Below are 21,502 nucleotides of genomic sequence, written 5' to 3'. Positions count from 1 at the left end.
ACTGGACTCTGGAGCAGCCGGGAATCTTATTTCACAGTCCCTGGTAGAGAAATACCGCATCCCCACCAAACCTCTGGCTGTACCCTTGTCTGTTGCTGCCGTGGATGGGGGGCTCTTACCACGCCCCATCCAACTCATCACCGAATCCATTACTCTGCAGGTGGGAATGCTGCATTCTGAAAGTATCTCCTTCCATGTTCTGCCTGGACTCTCTCACGCCCTCTTGCTAGGCCTACCTTGGCTCCAGAAACATGCACCCGTTCTTGACTGGCAGACCGGAGAAGTCCTTCGCTGGGGACAGGGCTGCCATAAGACCTGTCTGGTTCCCGTTCATCCCGTCCGTCCTTCTCCTACCCCAGCTAATCTACCTGGACTTCCGATTCCTTATTGGTCTTATGCTGATGTCTTTAATAAAAAGGAGGCAGAGACACTACCCCCTCATAGACCATACGACTGCCCTATCGACCTGTTACCTGGTACTTCTCCTCCCCGTGGGCGTATTTATCCATTATCCGCTGCTGAGACCCGGTCGATGTCCGAATATATTGAGGAGAATCTGGCCAGGGGATTCATCCGGAAATCTACCTCCCCGGCGGGAGCAGGCTTCTTTTTCGTCAAAAAGAAGGACGGCTCTCTCCGTCCCTGTATAGACTATAGAGGCCTTAACCAGATCACGGTGAAGAATAAGTACCCCCTTCCGCTCATTCCGGAGTTATTTGATCGTCTGAGGGGGGCTAGAATCTTCACCAAACTGGACCTCCGTGGGGCGTACAACCTGGTTCGTATCCGTCAGGGGGATGAATGGAAGACGGCATTCAACACCCGGGACGGCCACTATGAATATCTGGTAATGCCCTTTGGCCTCTGTAACGCTCCTGCCGTCTTTCAAGAGTTGGTCAATGACATCTTCCGGGACCTTCTCTACTCCTGCGTAGTGGTGTACCTGGACGACATCTTGGTCTTCTCTCCGGATCTCCAGACTCACCGGAGGGATGTTCGTCAGGTCCTGCTCAGGCTCAGGCAGAACCATCTCTACGCTAAATATGAGAAGTGCCTCTTTGAGCAGACCTCGCTTCCGTTTCTGGGCTACATTATCTCTCAGACCGGCCTACAAATGGATCCTGAGAAACTGTCTGCCATCGAGAAATGGCCCCGACCAGAGGGGTTGAAGGCTATTCAACGGTTCCTGGGCTTCGCCAACTATTACCGCCTCTTCATCCCGCACTTCTCTTCCCGGACTGCCCCAATTTCCGCGCTCACCCGTAAGGGTACTAATCCCAAAGAGTGGCCGCCTGAAGCAGAGGAGGCCTTTCCTTCCCTAAAACAGGCCTTCTCTTCCGCCCCGGTGCTGCATCGCCCGGACGGCAACAAGCAGTTCTTCCTGGAAGTTGACGCCTCCTCCTCTGGAGCCGGAGCGGTACTTACTCAAAAATCATCTTCCGGGAAAATGGTAACTTGTGGCTTCTTCTCCAAACTCTTCTCCTCTTCTGAGCTCAACTATTCCATAGGAGACCGAGAGTTATTGGCCATCAAGCTGGCGTTGGAGGAGTGGCGTTACCTACTCGAGGGGGCTCTTCATCCGGTAATAATTTACACTGACCACAAGAACTTGGCTTACCTCCAGCATGCCCAGAGACTTAACCCGCGCCAAGCCCGGTGGTCCTTGTTTTTTGCTCGCTTTGATTTTGTTCTTCATTTTCGCCCGGCTGACAAAAACGTCAAAGCAGACGCCTTGTCCCGATCCTTTCTGGTGTCCGATCTCGAGGAAGAACCTAAACATATCATCGATCCCGCCAGAGTAATGCAGGAGGCTCCCGTGAGTCTAAATCGTCTCCCTCCCGGTAAGACGTTTGTTTCAGTACCTGATCGGGAGAAGATCCTACACTGGGGCCATTCGTCTAAACTAGCTGGCCACGCCGGTCAGAAAAAGACCCTCCAGCTTATTGCCCGGCACTATTGGTGGCCTACCCTGCACAAGGACATAATAGACTTTGTTTCTGCCTGTGTGTCCTGCGCCCGCAACAAAGTCCCGAGACATCTGCCAGCCGGACGCCTCCTTCCGCTTCCTGTACCTGCTGCCCCCTGGCAGCATATAGCAATGGACTTTATAACTGATCTCCCCGTCTCTGCCGGTTGTACGGTCATTTGGGTGGTCGCTGACCGCTTTCCAAGATGGCTCACTTTATTCCCCTGCCAGGCCTTCCGTCTGCACCCGAGCTGGCTAAAGACTTTATCCGCCACATCTTCCGTCTTCATGGCCTGCCCCTCCACATCGTGTCGGATCGTGGGGTACAGTTCACCTCACGTTTCTGGAGAGCCACTTGTAAACTACTAGACGTCACCCTGGACTTCTCTTCCGCTTACCACCCACAGTCCAATGGTCAAGTGGAGCGGATCAATCAGAACCTGACCAGTTACCTCCGGCACTTCGTTAATGCCCACCATTCTGACTGGGTGGATCTCCTACCATGGGCCGAGTTCTCTTATAATAATCACGAGAGCGAATCCTCCTCCAAATCCCCGTTTTTTGTAGTCTTTGTTCAGCATCCTCGGATTCCTTTTCCTGTCTCCACCTCTGTGGACAACCCGGCTGCGGAATCTCTCGTTAGCAAATTTTCCTCCATATGGGAGAGTACCCGGTCCGCACTCCTTCTGTCATCCGAGCGTATGAAAAGACACGCTGACAAAAAACGCCTGGATCCTCCACAATTTCGTCCAGGAGATAAAGTCTGGCTCTCATCTAAATATGTTCGACTCAAGATACCTTCTTACAAGTTAGGGCCTCGGTTCATCGGTCCTCTGGAGGTCATCAGTCAGATCAACCCGGTGGCCTATAAATTGAAACTCCCGGCCAACTTACGGATCCCTAACTCCTTCCATGTATCTCTCCTCAAACCCGTGGTGCTTAACTCTTTTTCCAAGTCTACAGGTACGCCTCCTGCTCCGGTTTCTGCTGAGGACGAGTTTGAGGTAGAGAACATTCTTGCCACCAAAAGGGTAAGAGGAAAGACCTTTTTTCTGGTAGATTGGAAGGGGTTTGGTCCTGAGGAGAGAACGTGGGAGCCCCGGGAGAACATCCATGCCCCTCTCATCCTAGCTAAATTTTTATCTGGCCTAAAAAAGGGGGGGCCTAAAGGGGGGGGGGGGTACTGTAGTACCGGCGTCCCTGCCCTCTGCTAGGCAGGGACGCTGTTCCCCTCACCGCTCTGCTCCGTGCCCGGCGTCCCTCTCCCGCTCTGCTGGCAGCGCGCGCTCCTTCCCGGTCACTGTGCTTAGGGCGCGCGCGCGCGCCCTCCCTCCCTCTTAAAGGGGCCGCGCGCGCCGTCCTAAGGAGTCCCCGGCCAATGGCCGGAGGACTTTACCATATATAAGGCACCTCCTCCAAAATGGAGGTGCCCGAGCAATGTTGTTGCACCGTTCTACTCTGCTTCAGCCCTCAGGTCCCGTTGCCAGTTACCTGCCAGTTACCTGCCAGATTCCTGCCAGCTTGCTGTCCTAATCCTGCCTGATTTCCTGTTACCTGCCTGAGGTCCGACGGTCTGCCTTACAACTCCGGTCAGTCTGTCTAAGGACCAACTTGCCCGCTCACCTGGGAGCGCACATCAGCTACCTGCCTGCTTGCCTGAGGTCCGACGGTCTGCCTTACAACTCCGGTCAGTCTGTCTATGGACCAGCTTGCCCGCTCACCTGGGAGCGCTTCCCCGCTACCTGCCTGCTTGCCTGCCCGGAGGCTCCGCTGTCACGTGCTGTGACCACCAGCTATTCCAGACTCTTGCCCGCTCACCTGGGAGCGCTTCTCCGCTACCTGCCTGCTTGCCTACCTGGAGGCTCCGCCGTCACGTGCTGTGACCACATGCTATTCCAGAGACTCTCGCTTGCTCACCTGGGAGCACACATCCTCCATCTGCCTTGCTAGCCTACCTGGAGGTTCAGCCATCACAGGTCGTACCTACCCCTTACCTAGAGACTGCCCCGGTCACTTGCCGTGACCTCCAGCCCGTTCTTCCAGAGACTGCCCCGGTCACTTGCCGTGACCTCCAGCCCGTTCTTCCAGAGACTGCCCTGATCACTTGCCGTGACCTCCTGCCCGTACACCCAGAGACTGTCCCGGTCACCTGCTGTGACTGCCTGCCTGGTCGCCACCCGCTCCCTTACAAGGACCGCTCCCTTGTATAGTAGCCCAGAGGTTCCGCCTCCCAGACCCGTTACAGCACCAACTTCTCACGACTGTTAAAATCATATTTAATGATAATGTCCAGGATTTACTTTTTAAACTGGAAATGCGTTACTATAAGAATATAACCATTACTCACATATTCAATGCCCTTACACTTACTCCATATATACAGACGTTATTGTTGAGGCAATTGACTGTCTGCAGTGGTCATTGCAATGATAGAAATGACATAATCGCAGCAGGACCAGAATGGACCACCAGTCTGACAATGATGGAGTGGCAGAGGGCTGAATAGGTAATTTATGTCAGCGCTTAGTCCCAGATAGAAGTCAGCCAATTACTGACAGTCGAGCTTCTAAAACACCTAATATCGGTATTTGTTGCAGAAGCTGCTAATATCTGGCTGCTGCACACTCTGGCTAAAAGAAGACTATATGCACAACATCATTAAGTTAAAAAGGGTTTAACATGCAGAATATTACACAAAGTTATTTAATTTTTCAAGCTATTACATCAGAAAATATCGTGGAATATCTATTGTTTCATGTTATCGTAAATGGAAAAAATGAAATTAAACGTAAAGTAAATACCGAGGCTGCAATTCAAGAACGACATTGTTTATGCCAGTCTCGATGACAGGGTGAAATGAATCAGGCACGTATGAAAAGTGGCGCATGCCTTAACACAAATCTTATTTCAGTCAATGACTGAAGTAATGTACAGCAAAGCTCGTCATGAATTAAACGAGTAGTGGTGTCATGCCCCGTCCCACCTTAGCGCTGCCCATTCTGACAGAAAAAGGCAAAACCGGCATGAAAACCAAATTTTTGCGCAACTCCTCTTTGTGCAAACATTTTACAACTTTTCAATGCAATCATGCCATGAATCGGGGTCTTAACATATAAAATATTTTCTGGGAAACTAAAAGGAATTAACACCGTAACCAGAAAAATAAAAACAATTTTGTTGTCAAAAGCGATCGCACTTTACACTAAGTATAGTGCAGGTAATGTGTTTTCCAAACAATGGAATGTTAAGGAGAAGCCGGCTACTAGAAAGGAGTCTGTGCACACAGATTAGAAGCTCTTGGATTTGGATTAACATACCACATCGATTTTGTCACCACTTGCTGTTTCACTTTCAGCAACAGCTGAATACATTGTAAGAGAAAGAACATAAAAAAAAATTGAATATATATATGTAGCACCCTGAGGATTCGGCTGCTACAGGGGTATTGCACCTCAACCCAGAGGTGTGATATTCCACTCCCGGGTAAGGATGGAGTGTGGGACTGAGCCCAGAAAGCTGCATGCACTACACACATCCCATTTCCGAGGAACAGACCAACGGTACTCCCACTTAGAAATGTGCAGGTACGACCGAGTCTGTTCCTGGCTGGAGTGGGAGGGGGGTGGTACATCCCAAGTAGTGTAGGGGCAGATAGGGGGAGCAGCCTGGGTAAAGATAGGAGCTCATTGGGTGCTGGTCACCTGAGCTCACACATAGAGGGAGTATTTAAGGTGGGCACCATCTAAGATCAGGGTCAGTCTGAGAGAAGTCAGAGGAAGAGGAGCAGAGCAGTCCCAGAGAGAGTGAGAGAGGAGAGTCAGAAGGACCCAGAGAAAACAAGCAGGAACTCTGAGAACCCATATACAAACCAAGGGTGAAGAGTTGGCAAAAGGGTACCGGATCCCAAACTGGTGGGGGCTCAAGCACACCTCAGCCAGAGACCGGAGGCCGTGGGCAGGATCTGCCACGGCCACCCACCACATCCACCCTGAAGGCAAACCACGTGTAGGGTCAGGGAACCCAAGGCCAAGGGTTTCCCAACAGAAGGCCCGAGGGAGCTGGACCTAGGTGGATCCCTGGTGGGGACGGCCAGAAGACAGGACAGGAAGGAGGGCTCAGGGTCACGCTCCGGACTTGCTTGGGGGTTGGCTGAATCCAGGACCTGGTGGACGCAGCACGGCTCGGGTGGTCACTTGAAGCTGGAGTGACCGGAACATCAGCAGTAAGTAAATACCCTAAACTGCACAACCCGACTCTGTCTTTAATTACCATCTATGCTGCACCACCACAACCCCCATCCTCTGCACCTGACCCCCTGAGGCTATACCCCACCCGTTGGGGGTTATACTATCAAAAGCTGCACCAACACCATCAGCCTCAGCGGACCCTGCTGCAGCGGCGGCCGTAGTGACCGCAATACAACGGGTGGCGTAGTCGACATTAAGAACTTTATAACATCTGTAGGACTGCCACATACTCTGAGCTTGACACCCTGGGCACGGACCGGGTCACAGCCACTCGGAAGACTACAACCCCCATCTGATCCGGCTCCGGGTATTCCCCTAAAGAATATGGCCCAGGGGGTGCGTCATATATATATATATATATATATTCAGAGTCATTCACTACATCTTAATTAGATCTTAAAACTTAGAAAATAAATAAAGAAAACTGAAACTTTCACTGATCATTATTCGATGTAAATACTTTTATGCCCAAAAATTACAAAAGTATTCTCGGAGTGATAACTTTATTGGCTAACCCGAAAAAAAATATATGCAAGCTTTTATAGCACAATATCTCCTTCTTCAGGCAGGAATATAATCCTGCCTGAAGAAGAAGCCCCTGTGCTCTGAAAGCTTGTATATATATATTTTTTCTTGTTAGCCAATAAAGTTATCACTCCGAGAATACTTTTGTCATTTTTGGGTATAAAAGTACATCACTGATCATTATTTAAAGACAATAAGATCCTGTTCACACGGCTACTGGGGTCTATTAAAATAGTGTGGGTCCAGGTAGCGTAGAATACTGGTGTCTGTTTTTCTACCAGAAAATTGAAGTCAATGGGACCTATCGGGTAACAACAGAAGCTAGTTGAGTTTAGGACAATGGAGGCTATAATCTACTTCACACATTAGGGTCAATATAATAGTGTATCATCTTACCAATGTTCTTGAAGTGTGGGAGGAAACATCCAAATGAAAACCACGCACATCTGAAGACCATACAAACTCCATGCAGGTGTTACACCTGGTTGGATTGAAACCCAAGATCTAAGTGCTTCCAGGTAACTAACCACTGAGCCATTATGCTGCCCCTTTTTAAAATAAATCTTTATCATAGAAAATATGGCAGTCAACAAAACTCCTAGTAGGCATATTTTTGCTTAAGGATAACAGTGGGGGAAATGCATCAATCTGATCAAATGTCCGCTGGAGTAAAATACACCCCATTACTAATGAAAATATGTCACAATTTTGTTAAAAATTGAGAAAGAATTCTGGTGCACCTGCTATGTGACACATATATCAAGGGTCTTACACAACTTGGCCCTGATTCATCATTTGTATTTTTTTAGAGTCGCTTTTCTTTTTTGTCTTATTCAAAAATCATCTTTATTATTGTCCTTAACCTTTTTTGCAACTTTTTAGCACAAAAATTTGCAGGTTTCACACAATGTTGCAAAAATGTGCACCAAAAATTTCTGGCATACATTAAAGTGGACGAGAGTATGATAGCACAAAAGTTTTGCGACTTTTTGAAAAATCGCAAATTAACCCCTTCACCACCTTGGGATTTTCCGTTTTTGTTTTTTGCTCCCTTTCTTCCCAGCACATTTTTATTTTTCCGTCAACATGGCCATATGAGGGCTTGTTTTTTTGTGGGATGAGTTGTACTTTTGAACAACACCATTTATTTTACAATAGCGTACTGGAAGATTGAAAAAAAATTCCAAGTGCGATGAAATTGCAAACAAAGTGCAATTCCACAATTGTTTTTTCTTACCATGTTCACTAAATGCTAAAACTGACCCGCCATTAGGATTCTACAGGTCATTACGAGTTCGCAGATACCAGACATGTTTAGGTTCTTTTTTAAATGGTGAATAAAAATTGCAAAGTTTGTAAAAAAAAAAAAATGGTGCCATTTTCCGAGACTCGTAGTGTCTCCATTTTTCGGGATCTGGGGTAGGGTAAGTGCTTATTTTTTGCGCGTCGAGCTGATGTTTTTATTGATACAATTTTGGAGTAAAAACAATGTTATGATCACCTTTTACTGCATTTTATTGCAATGTTGCGGCAACCAAAAAAAAAAGTAATTCTGGTGTTTGATTTTTTTTCTCGTTATGCAAAAAAAGGCGAAAAATTATTGATGAATCGACCCCTTTATGCTTCACTAGAAACTTTTAGAAAGCGTCTAGAAAAGGATGTTTGGCGAAGTGTCTTTGCAAAATTCACATAATTTACTCACCATACATTCAATAGTAAATACTCATGAGGTGCCTCCAAGGCAGCTCTATAGAAGCACAGAAAGTAAAATCCGGCACCCTACTCCAAGGTGCTCACTTTATTTACATGGTGCATACACAAGAACCGGCAATACATGCAAAAACTAAGAATATGGATTTTGAAACAGATGTTAACGTTTTTTTTACCAGTATGGTTCCTGTACATGCATCATGTAAATAAAGCAAGAACTCTGGAGCAATGAAACAAAGGCCGGATTCTACTTACTATGAAATGTACTGATGGTGTGGTCCAGTTTTTGGCTTAAAAAGTGGTCTAAAGGTAATCCCACTAATAGCTGGCGTAAAGTTGGACTAGATATTCTAAAAAAATACACCATTCAGCCTGAGTCACTGTGATAACTTTGGTGCATTTTAAGACTTTCTAGTCTAATGACGTCTAACAATTTCACAGGCTTAGTAAATTAATTGAGGCCATAGATCCTTATTAATATCAAATTTTGATTTTCATGTGGAACAGGATTGAAAAAATAGCTGCTTCTATTATGAAAACTTTATTCTGAAAATGTTGTGGGCCTTCAGAAACGAAGGAGAGATTGGAGAAGGTTCACATACCCAGAACGAAAGAGAATGGCTCGAGCCAATGTCAGTGCTCCCTCTACATGGTCACTATATAGTCCATAGTATTCTCCCTATTCTATACGTTTATATGTGCACGTTTGTTGCTGGACAGTAGAGGGCACTTTAGATCATAGTTTGATCTTAGAAAAGTAATAATTTTATACATGAGGAAAAATAGAGCAATTAGTTATAACACCATTGGCAAAAAAATAACAAAATTAACCCAGCACAACACTATTGTATAACAGTTTGAATAAAAAACTTCCTTAAACCTTTGGTAATACAAAAAGTCTACGTCTACATTTTCTAATACAAAGCAGCAGGTTTTTAATACTTGAACATAAAAATAAAAACTATTACTTCGATCCTCAGAGTAGTGGAACATGGTCAGCGTGACACCGTTTTGCTTGACATTTATGAGATTTGCCTGTAATTCTCTTATGAGAATGGTAAACATACATTATAGATTTCCTTCTCTTTTGATCTCAAATGAGCCCACAAATCACTGCCAAATTTGAGCTTCACTGAACGCTGCTCTCTCCCAATACAAGATCTACTGCGGCTTTATAACTACTGAGCTCTGGGATCAAAGCGACAAAAGTGATGTGACAGCAATATCCTCAATAACCAAAAAGACATTGGATCTGTTTCAACAAAAATACGTCTATGATATCTACATATTCTCATTTATTTCCCATTGCAGTTTATGGTCACAGTCTGAGTGTGATTAAAACTTACTGTCTTGCTGACGTACGTAGAGCTGGTGTTCATGCAATGTAAGCCTTCACTGTTGCAACATCCTCCACATCTGTACAGGGATACACAGGGTGGTTTAAAGAAGGTGTTTGTTGATGCCCCAAATTCTTTTCCCACGTCTACACATACTTCTCGTGGCATGCATTGGGTTTTTCTCCATTCACTTTCAATACCTAAAACAGAGGAATATTCATGGATTACTTTAATAATAAAATCCAATGAGGAGCTGGAAAATACTCGCCATACATACTGTACCCCTCTTACTTCAACATTTCAGCAGGATGGAAGAAGAAGTCACAGGTCACATTTCAGAGCATCTTCGACTAATTTTTCATAGGCACCAACTTTGCATTTCAAATGCAACGTATAATTCTGCTCTTATATTACTCCTATACCAGGTCCTAGAGACGGGTTCCCCATCTATAAAGAGGTTTCCTAGTTTTATGTAAAGTGTATTTTCAGCATTGTACAGCTATATAACCTTTTAATAAGCTTGTTTTCCATTTTTTTCTAGCTTTACTTGCTTTCCAAAATGGAAACTCTTGAATATAAATTATGTATATTTCCATTCATTCATAGCAATTTATTTTGAAAATGGCAAGGAAGTGAAGCACAAAGCATATATAAAGGGAACCTGTCATGTCTTACCTACTATGTAAACTGCCCCCATTGCGTTGTCAGTGATGCAATGTGCATCACTAACACGCTTTTTTCATTAACCCCTTAACCCCCGAGGGTGGTTTGCACGTTAATGACCAGGCCAATTTTACAATTCTGACCACTGTCACTTTATGAGGTAATTACTCTGGAACGCTTCAACGGATCCCCCTGATTCTGAGATTGTTTTTTCATGACATATTGTACTTCATGATTTTGGTAAAATTTCTTCGATATCACTTGCGTTTATTTGTGAAAAAAATGGAAATTTGGCGAAAATGTTGAAAATTTTGCAATTTTCAAAATTTGAATTTTTATGCCCTTAAATCGGAGAGATATGTCACACAAAATACTTAATAAATAACATTTTCCACATGTGTACTTTACATCAGCAAAATTTTGGAACCAAATTTTTTTTTTCTTAGGGAGCTATAAGGGTTAAAAGTTGACCAGCGATTTCTTATTTTTCCAACAAAATTTACAAAACCATTTTTTTAGGGACCACATCACATTTGAAGTGACTTTGAGAGGTCTTTATGACAGAAAATACCCAAAAGTGACACCATTCTAAAAACTGCACCCCTCAAGGTGCTCAAAACCACATTCAAGAACTTTATTAACCCTTCAGGTACTTCACAGGAATTTTTTTGAATGTGGAAGAAAAAACTGAACATTTAACTTTTTTCACAAAAATGTTGCTTTAGACCCAATTTTTCTTATTTTCACAGGGGTAACAAGAAAAAATGGACCCCAAAATTTGTTGTGCAATTTCCCCTGGGCACGCAGATACCCCATATGTGGGGAAAAACCACTGTTTGGGCGCACGACAGGGCTCGGAAGGGAAGGAGCGCCATTTGACTTTTTGATTGTAAAATTTGCTTGAATAATTAGTGGACACCATGTTGCGTTTGGAGAGCCCCTGATGTGCCTAAACATTGGAGCTCCCCCACAAGTGACCTCATTTTGGAAACTAGACCCCCCAAGGCACCTATTTAGATGCATAATGGGATCACTTGTGGGGGAGCTCCAATGTTTAGGCACACAGGGACTCTCCAAATGCAACATGGTGTCCGCTAACAAATTGAATGGAAAATCGGATCAAATTGTTAGCGGACACCATGTTGCGTTTGGAGAGCCCCTGTGTGTCTAAACATTGGAGCTCCCCCACAAGTGATCCCATTTTGGAAACCAGACCCCCAAAGGCACCTTCCTGGTTGCATAGTGAGCACTTGGAACCCCCAGGTGCTTCACAAATTGATTCGTAAAAATGAAAAAGTGTTTTTTTTTTCACTTTTTCATTTTTACGAATCAATTTGTGAACCACCTGGGGGTTCCAAGTGCTCACTATGCATCTAGATAGGTGCCTTGGGTGGTCTAGTTTCCAAAATGGGGTCACTTGTGGGGGAGCTCCAATGTTTAGGCACACAGGGGCTCTCCAAATGCGACATGGTTAGAATTTGTTAGCGGACACCATGTCGCGTTTGGAGAAACCCCTGTGTGTCTAAACATTGGAGCTCCCCCCAATATTTTTACAAATTTTTTTTTTTTTCACTTTCTGACAGTTTTTACACTTTTTTACTCTGTCCCACTCTGGGACTTTCACTTTTTTTATTCTGATCACCTGCACAGCATAGGGATGGAGCACCATCCCTGTGCCGTGCAGGCTGTCAGCGCTGGACAGGGAGAAGATAGTTTGAAGATGCACTGCGCATGTCCAAAAAATCTTCCTGCTGTCTGGTGACACGGATGTTGTCATGATGACATCGGGTCGTCATGGCAACATCCTGGAAGCCACGGCAGACAGCGCTGCCACCGCAATGCTGCGATCGACTTCGATCGCAGCATTGCGGGGGTTAATGTGCTGGGAGCGGTGCGGGACCGCTCCCTGCACATAGTACCGGGTGTCAGCTGTGACAATCAGCTGACACCCGGCGGCGATCGCGCCCACACAGCCTGTGTGCGCGCGCGATCACGATGACGTACTAATACGGGTCTGGCTCTTAAGTCCCAGGGCACAGACGCGTATTAGTACGTCTAATGTTGTTAAGGGGTTAAAATTGGTGCTAATATCATGAGTATATAACATTTTATACACTTATATCCTACCGGCACGGTGGCTCAGTGGTTAGCACTGCAGCCTTGCAGCGCCGGGGTCCTGGATTCAAATCCCACCAAGGACAACATCTGCAAGGAGTTTGTATGTTCTCCCTGTGTTTGCGTGGGTTTCCTCTGGGTTCTCCGGTTTCCTCCCACACTCCAAAGACATACTGATAGGGAATTTTAGATTGTGAGCCACGATGGGGACAGTGTTGATAATGTCTGTAAATTGTCTGAATTGTAAAGCGCTATGGAATATGTTATATAAAATTATTATTATTATGAAAAAAAAATATTATTATTATTATTACCTGCTTGTTCAGTATTACGAGTGTGAGCCTCGCATTCAGTCAGGGCTGGCGCCTCCCATGCATTTGAATTTTGCTTCCTGCTAGCGCTGATATAAGTGGGACGCTTGCGCAGTATGACATGGCCAGCTGGCTCCCCATGCGTGCGCAGTGAGACTGTGTAGTTCCCAGCTTCACTGCACATGCGCTATGACGAGCTGCTCCCCACGCGTGCGCAGTGAAGTTCCCAGCTTCACTGTGTGCGGCCGGAGCCGCTCGTCACAGCGCATGCGCAGTGAAGCTGGGAAGTACAAAGCCTCACTGCGCACGCGTGGGGAGCCAGCTGGCCATGTCATACTGTGCAAGCGCCCCACTTATATCAGCGCTAGCAGGGAGCAAAATTCAAATGCGTGGGAGGCGCCAGAGCTGACTGAATCCAGTGCCAGCCCTGACTGAATGCAAGGATCACACCCGTATGACTGAAACAGCAGGTAGGATAAGTACAATACAGACCAAAAGTTTGGACACACCTTCTCATTTAAAGATTTTTCTGTATTTTCATGACTATGAAAATTGTACATTCACACTGAAGGCATCAAAACTATGAATTAACACATGTGGAATTATATACTTAACAAAAAAGTGTGAAACAACTGAAAATATGTCTTATATTCTAGGTTCTTCAAAGTAGCCACCTTTTGCTTTGATGACTGCTTTGCACACTCTTGGCATTCTCTTGATGAGCTTCAAGAGGTAGTCACCGGAAATGGTTTTCGCTTCACAGGTGTGCCCTGTCAGGTTTAATAAGTGGGATTTTTTGCCTTATAAATGGGGTTGGGACCATGAGTTGTGTTGTGCAGAAGTCAGGTGGATACACAGCTGATAGTCCTACTGAATAGACTGTTAGAATTTGTATTATGGCAAGAAAAAAGCGGCTAAGTAAAGAAAAACGAGTGGCCATCATTAGTTTAAGAAATGAAGGTCAGTCAGTGCGAAAAATTGGGAAAACTTTGAAAGTGTCCCCAAGAGCAGTTGCAAAACCCATCAAGTGCTACAAAGAAACTGGCTCACATGAGGACCGCCCCAGGAAAGGAAGACCAAGAGTCACCTCTGCTTCTGAGGATAAGTTTATCCGAGTCACCAGCCTCAGAAATCGCAGGTTAACAGCAGCTCAGATTAGAGACCAGGTCAATGCCAAACAGAGTTCTACAAGGACACATCTCTTCAACAACTGTTAAGAGGAGACTTTGTGCAGCAGGCCTTCATGGTAAAATAGCTGCTAGGAAACCACTGCTAAGGACAGGCAACAAGCAGAAGAGACTTGTTTGGGCCAAAGAACACAAGGAATGGATATTAGACCAGTGGAAATCTGTGCTTTGGTCTGATGAGTCCAAATTTGAGATCTTTGGTTCCAACCACTGTGTCTTTGTGCGACGCAGAAAAGGTGAACGGATGGACTCTACATGCCTGGTTCCCACCGTGAAGCATGGAGGAGGAGGTGTGATGGTGTGGGGGTGCTTTGCTGGTGACACTGTTGGGGATTTATTCAAAATTGAAGGCATACTGAACCAGCATGGCTACCACAGCATCTTGCAGCGGCATGCTATTCCATCCGGTTTGCATTTAGTTGGACCATCATTTATTGTTCAACAGGACAATGACCCCAAACACAGCTCCAGACTGTGTAAGGGCTATTTGACCAAGAAGGAGAGTGATGGGGTGCTACGCCAGATGACCTGGCCTCCACAGTCACCAGACCTGAACCCAATCGAGATGGTTTGGGGTGAGCTGGACTGCAGAGTGAAGGCAAAAGGGCCAACAAGTGCTAAGCATCTCTGGGAACTCCTTCAAGATTGTTGGAAGACCATTTCCGGTGACTACCTCTTGAAGCTCATCAAGAGAATGCCAAGAGTGTGCAAAGCAGTCATCAAAGTCAAAGGTGGCTACTTTGAAGAACCTAGAATATAAGACATATTTTCAGTTGTTTCACACTTTTTTGTTAAGTATATAATTCCACATGTGTTAATTCATAGTTCTGATGTCTTCAGTGTGAATGTACAATTTTCATAGTCATGAAAATACAGAAAAATCCTTAAATGAGAAGGTATGTCCAAACTTTTGGTCTGTACTGTATATAAAATGTTATACACTCATGATATTAGCACCAATTTTAATGAAAAAGCATGTTAGTGATGCACATTGCATCACTTACAACGCAATTGGGGCAGTTTACATAGTAGATAAGACATGACAGGTTCCCTTTAAAAGGGTTGTCCATTAATTTGATATTGATGACTAGAGATGAGTCAAAATAGTCGCAGGACCATAGTGCAGCAGTCACATTAGCAGTGCTTTGTCTGCAGAACAGAAAACTCTGAAACTCCTCCTACCTGCCGAAACCCCCAGTGTATCATTGCTGGCGCAGCCCACACATGACATTGCACCGGACTTACTAATCAGAAGAGGCACTGGGACTGCTGGGAGTTAAGAGGAGGTTTGCAGGGCTCTGGAATGGTGGCTACAAACTTCTATTGTAGCCCCTGGACCAGGATCTCGACAATCCTTTTGATTACTTATTTCTAAGAATAGGTAACCAATTCAGATTGGTGTGAGTCTGACCCAAAGTATCCCCACCATTGCACCCTGGTGGCAATTAGATGTAAAAAGCATAAGGAGCCAGCATAGCACAGCTAAACACTGTTTAGTGGCCACTCCTGGATATTGTATTTTCAACTCGATTTGCACATGGCTAATATGACAAATTTCTAATGATTGCCTCTTTGGATGTCAGCAAAAAAGGTATGAGTTCTATTTGACCTGTTGACAGGTTCCCTTTAACCGCTTTGTGCACTCACCATACTAGCTGCTTAACTATTTAAATGCCAATGTTAGTCACTGATAGCGGCATTTAAATAGCATCATTGCCAGTGCAATCAAGAGACTGAAAATGATAAAGAGCCGAACATGCTGAATGACGAAATTGTTGCTGCGGTAAAGCTTCTGTCAAACAACACAGCGCCTGGATGTGACAATATTCCAATAGACCTAATAAAGTCTTGTGGAGTAGCAGTTGATATCATCACATGCTTGTGTCAGCAGATATGAACAACTTGTAAATGGCCCATGGACTGGACAAGATTCGTGATTATTCCAATTCCCAAGAAGGGAGACGCTACTGACTGTAGAAACTATTGGACTATTGCCCTCATACCTCATGCAAGCAAAATACTACTGAAGATTCTATAAAGACGGTTAGAGCATTACTTTGACAAAGAACTGCCAGAGGAATAAGCAGCATTCAGAAAAGGCAGAGGGACAAGAGATGTGATTGCTAAAATTAGATGGATAATGGAAAAGGCCAAAGAATACAACAAGATATTTTTTCGCTTCATTGACTACAGCAAAGTCTTCGACTGTGTTGATCACAAGAAACTTTGCAATACCATGAAGGATATGGGTGTGCCGAACCATCTGATCAATCTCATTAGGAACCTTTACATCGACCAAGAAGCAAAATCCCGAAAAGAACACGGCGAAATGACATGGTTCAAAGCAGAGCGAAGCGTCAGACAAGTCTGCATCCTGTCACCATTTCTCTTCAGTTTATATGCAGAAGCTATTTTCAGGAAGGCAGGACTTGCAGAAAAAGAAGACCGAACTAAAATTGCTGGACTAATCATCAACAATCCTAAATTCACAGACGATACAACATTGATAGAAAGAAGCGAAGATAGAATGAAGGACTTATTACGGAGTGTCAAGATACAAAGCTTGAAAATGGGACTGCTACTCAATATAAAGAAGACAAAGATGTTGACTATTGCCAGGTATGACTGGGACACATTTGAAATGCATGTCAACAAACTAGAAGTTGTAAAGGACTTCAACCTACTGGATCGAAGATAACTCAAGATGCAGCAATGACACCGGAAGTCAATAGGAGAATAGCTATGGGCAAATCAGCAATCAAGTAACTGGACAAGGACTTCAAATGGAGGAACATTTCACTGGTGATGAAGACGCAGCTTGTACATAGTTTAGTCTTTTCTGTGGTAACATATGGATTCGAAACCTGGACGATAAAGAAACAAGACAGAAGAAGAATCGATGCCTTAAAAAATATGGTGCTGGAGAAATATGTTATCAATACCATGGATGGCAAGAAGAACAAAAAATACATTTTGGAACAAATCAAGCCAGACACTCAAAGTAAGGATCACCCAGCCACGACTTGCCTATTTGGACACATCATATGAAGAGAGCAATCACTGGAGAAGGACATCATGGTTGGAAGAACAGAAGGAACAAGGCAAAGAGGAAGACTAGCAACCCGATGGGGTGATACTATCAAGATAACAGCGAAGAAGACCCTGGTGAACCTATCTAGGCTTGCATAAGATCGATCTTCCTACAGAATGTTCATCCATCAAGTCACCATAACTCAAGATCAAGTCGAAGTCCGCTAAAAATCAGAAAATATCTTATGTGCACCAAAATGGTAACAATGAAAACTACAGCTTGGCACACAAAAAAATAAGCCCTCACACAGCTCCATCAGTGGAAAAATAAAAAAGATACGGGTATTACAAAATGGCAACACAAAAAAAACGTTATTTGCAAAGAATTTCAGAATTTTTTTTCACTACTAAAATGTAAAAAGAAAAAAATATAGAAGTTTGAAATCACTGTAATTGTCCTGACCTGTAGAATCATGTTTCTAGGTCACTTTCAGTGCACGATAAACTCCGTAAAAAGATTCCAAAAAACAATGTCAAAACTGCCTTTTTTCAAAATTTCATCCCACTTGTAATTGTTTTCTTACTTTTCAGTACATTATACAGTAAAATGAATGGTTTAATCCAAAACGAATATTGGTCCTGCAAAAATAAAGCCCTTATATGGCTACATCCATTGAAAAATAAAAAAGTTATGGCTTTTGGAAGAAGAGGAGAAAAAAATGAAAAAGTGACCGGTCCCAAAGAGGTTAATAATGTCAGTATATTTGATGCATAAATAAAGACCTATTTCACATGCTCAATGGTACCAATATGAAATATACTTTTGCATTCATTACAATCATATTACACAAAAATTGGAATGAAAATGGCATCTGTCCATGATGACGGGATATCAAACACCTCTTTAGCAGTCATCATAGATATGTTTTGTCTTCCTGTGTCACTTTCATGTAGCCGGGGACCTTGTTTCAGTAAAAGTTACAATGGATGGATCGAGGGGATCAATAATGCATAGAATGACAAGAAAATATTTTCTAACATTAAAAGACAAATATTCAGTTTTATGAGCAAAAACAAAGATGGGAAGAAACTTTTCAAGATGGTTTTACTCGTCTAGCCAATCTCCCTTATAATATTGGGACCAAACAAATAATCAAAATCCTGCCTATGCCAGTGACTTTAGTACTATTGTACAGGTTATTCCTACCCTATATCCAGATTTCAGAATATTGACCTCATAGATACGATGGAAAAGCTTTTGCCAATTCATCCAGAGGTTTTCTGGTCAGAAGCTCTGGGACAGCAGAATATCATAGTAACATAGTAACATAGTTTGTAAAGCCGAATAAAGACTTGCGTCCATCAAGTTCGACCTGTTAGTTCTGTAATTGCTAAAGTTGATCCAGAGGAGGGCAAAAACCCCAAATGATTTAGCCAATCTTCACCTGAGGAAAAATTCCCTCCCGACTCTGAAACCAGCAGTCAGAATAAATCCCTGTATCAACCTACTATTTTATTTTATTTTTAAGTAAACGCTGAAATCTGCCTGGTATCTAGAAATGCATCCAGTCCCCGCTTGAACTGGTATAGTGAATCTGACATTACCGTCTCCTCACTCAGTGAATTCCATATTCTCACTGCTCTTACCGTAAAGAACCCCTTCCTATGCTATCAATATAATAGTGTGAAGACAACCTGCCAGAATTAATTTCCTTTAAGAACACAGCAAAGAAAAAGTCATATAAATATGGATACTACTGTATTATGAAGTGCTGACAAGTTGATTTTGACTTCTGGAGATTATGTTTCTTACATATTATGTGTAATAATCAAAATATCTAATTATTTACAGAAAAAGTGAAATACTCTTTTTATACTGTGACTAATAGGGCGTGTTATAAGAGTGCAACTGCGGAACGGGACATAAAACACTAACTGATTTAGGGTGGATTGATTGAATTAAAGTTGCCATACAAAGCTTGTATGTGGTTTGATCTCATGTTAATCCTCTGGTTGCTAGAGAGAACAGGAATTTGCCATGAAATATGCACATGAGAGGGAGATTTAATAAAATATCTGAATTTAAGGTAAGTAACAAGTCCTCAGATCAACTGGGGGAACAAAGTCCCCCATGCACATTCGACAGCTGCCAGCAAAACAATCATTCGGCCAAACACTCATATCTTCTGCAAAATCCAACAGGCAGTCGGAGCAGTCAGGAGGTCCCCAAACACATTGGACTTCTGGCTGATTCCGCCAATATTGGCAGTTTCAGACGACTTTAGAATAATGTGTGTGGTGGCCTTTAGTATCAGTTCACAAACTACTTTATTTATCATGTAGTAGAAAAAGATGCCCTCCACATCTGGGAGAAACAATAATTACCATACATCATTGTGCCAGTCTTAGGAGTACCAAACAAGAGATTGTAGAACTGTTAACCAGCTGATGCTATATACACCATTGTGCCCCTGTATCTTCAGAAAATAAATTAATAATAAAAATACTATTATATCCCCATCTCAGCACACTGAGCATCTCCACTGGTATACAGGGGTGCAGTAGGTTAACACTTTGCTTTACATATAACAATTGAGGCCATACAACGTCATGCAAATTCAAACTTTAAACCAGCATTGCCATCTGGGTAAGTCATCGTGGACAGTAAAGACTTTCTACCTTCATTGCAGTGTTTCGTTTTTCCTAATATTTCTCCAACATGCTGGAATATTTGTAAATTCTGCTATTTATTACTAGTAGGCCAGTCAGGATGCTATCACAATCTCCTCAGCAGTCAGTGGAATAATGCACACACATTCACGAGTCTTCCACCCTCCAGTGTGTGCATGGCAGGGTGGAGGCAAGCAGAGCCAAGTTCATGGTGGTTCCTACAGTGAGGAGCATTTTCCATGGAGACCAGACAACATACTGAAGGGAACTTAAATCCTAAAACGCAGGTAAGAATTAAGAATGTCTCAGCATGCAATGTTTTTCTAATTTGTACATCGTATTTTATGCTTCCAGATGGTAATGCAGCCTTAAAGAACTGAATTGTCAACTAATACAAACATACAGTAGGTAGGGAAAGTATTCAGACCCCTTTACATTTTTCACTCTTTGCTTCATTGCAGCCATTTGGTAAATTCTAAAAAGTTCATTTTTTTTTCTCATTAAAGTACACTCTGTACCCCATCTTGACTGAAAAAAAACAGAAATGTAGAAATTTTAGCAAATTTATTAAAAAAGAAAAACTGAAATATCACATCGTCATAAATATTCAGACCCTTTGCTCAGACACTCATATTTAAGTCACATGCTGTCCATTTCCTTGTGATCCTCCTTGAGATGGTTCTACTCCTTCATTGGAGTCAAGCTGTGTTTACTTAAACTGATAGGACTTCATTTGGAAAGGCACACACCTATCTATATAAAATCTCACAGCTCACAGTGCATGTCACACCAAATGAGAATCATGAGCTCAAAGGAACTGCCCAAGGAGCTCAGAGACAGAATTGTGGCAAGGCACAGATCTGGCCAAAGTTACAAAAGAATTTCTGCATTACTCAAGGTTCCTAAGAGCGCAGTGGCCTCCATAACCCTTAAATGGAAGAAGTTTGAGACCACCAGAAGTCTTCCTAGACCTGGCCGTCCAGCCAAACTGAGCAATCATGGGAGAAGAGTCTTGGTGAGAGAGGTAAAGAAGAACCCAAAGATCACTGTGGCTGAGCTCCATAGATGCAGTAGGGAGATGGGAGAAAGTTCCACAAAGTTAACTATCACCGCAGCCCTCCACCAGTCGGGCCTTTATGGCAGAGTGGCCTAACGGAAGCCTCTCCTCAGTGCAAGACATATGAAAGCCCGCATAGAGTTTGCTCAAAAACACAAGCGGTATGTGTGGAGAAAACCAGGCACCGCTCATCACCTGTTCAATACAATCCCAACAGTGAAACATGGTGGTTGCAGCATCATGATATAGGGGTGTTTTTCAGCTATAGGGACAGGACGACTGGTTGCAATTGAAGTAAACATGAATGCGGCCAAGTACAGAGATATCCTGGATGAAAACCTCTTCCAGAGTGCTCTGGACCTCAGTCTTGGCCAAAGGTTCACCTTCCAACAAGACAATGGCTCTAAGCACACAGCTAAAATAACAAAGGAGTGGCTTCAGAACAACTCTGTGACCATTCTTGACTGGCCCAGCCAGAGCCCTGACTTAAACCCAATTGAGCATCTCTGGAGAGCCCTGAAAATGGCTGTCCACCAACGTTCACCATCCAACCTGACGGAACTGGAGAATATCTGCAAGGAAGAATGGCAGAGGATTCCCAAATCCAGGTGTGAAAAACTTGTTGCATCATTCCCAAGAAGACCCATGGCTGTACTAGCTCAATAGGGGGCTTCTACTCAATAC

General features: G+C 43.7%; 1 protein-coding gene across 1 annotated transcript in view; it reads right to left on the bottom strand.

The window, feature by feature from the left end:
• Nucleotides 1-21,502, bottom strand: part of VEGFC (vascular endothelial growth factor C) — a 223,758-nt gene that overhangs the window by 48,319 nt on the left and 153,937 nt on the right. The window contains exon 3 of the mRNA XM_073643579.1: nucleotides 9,795-9,985. Within this exon, the coding sequence (XP_073499680.1) occupies nucleotides 9,795-9,985 (191 nt within the window). The remainder of the gene's footprint in view (nucleotides 1-9,794; nucleotides 9,986-21,502) is intronic.

This window comes from Phyllobates terribilis, unplaced genomic scaffold, assembly GCF_046119375.1.
Source record: "Phyllobates terribilis strain yellow unplaced genomic scaffold, ASM4611937v1 Scaffold_1__5_contigs__length_1240528914, whole genome shotgun sequence".
Taxonomy (NCBI): Eukaryota; Metazoa; Chordata; class Amphibia; order Anura; family Dendrobatidae; genus Phyllobates; species Phyllobates terribilis.
The sequence above is the reverse complement of the archived record's forward strand: the minus strand, read 5'-3'. Positions and strand labels throughout refer to the sequence as shown.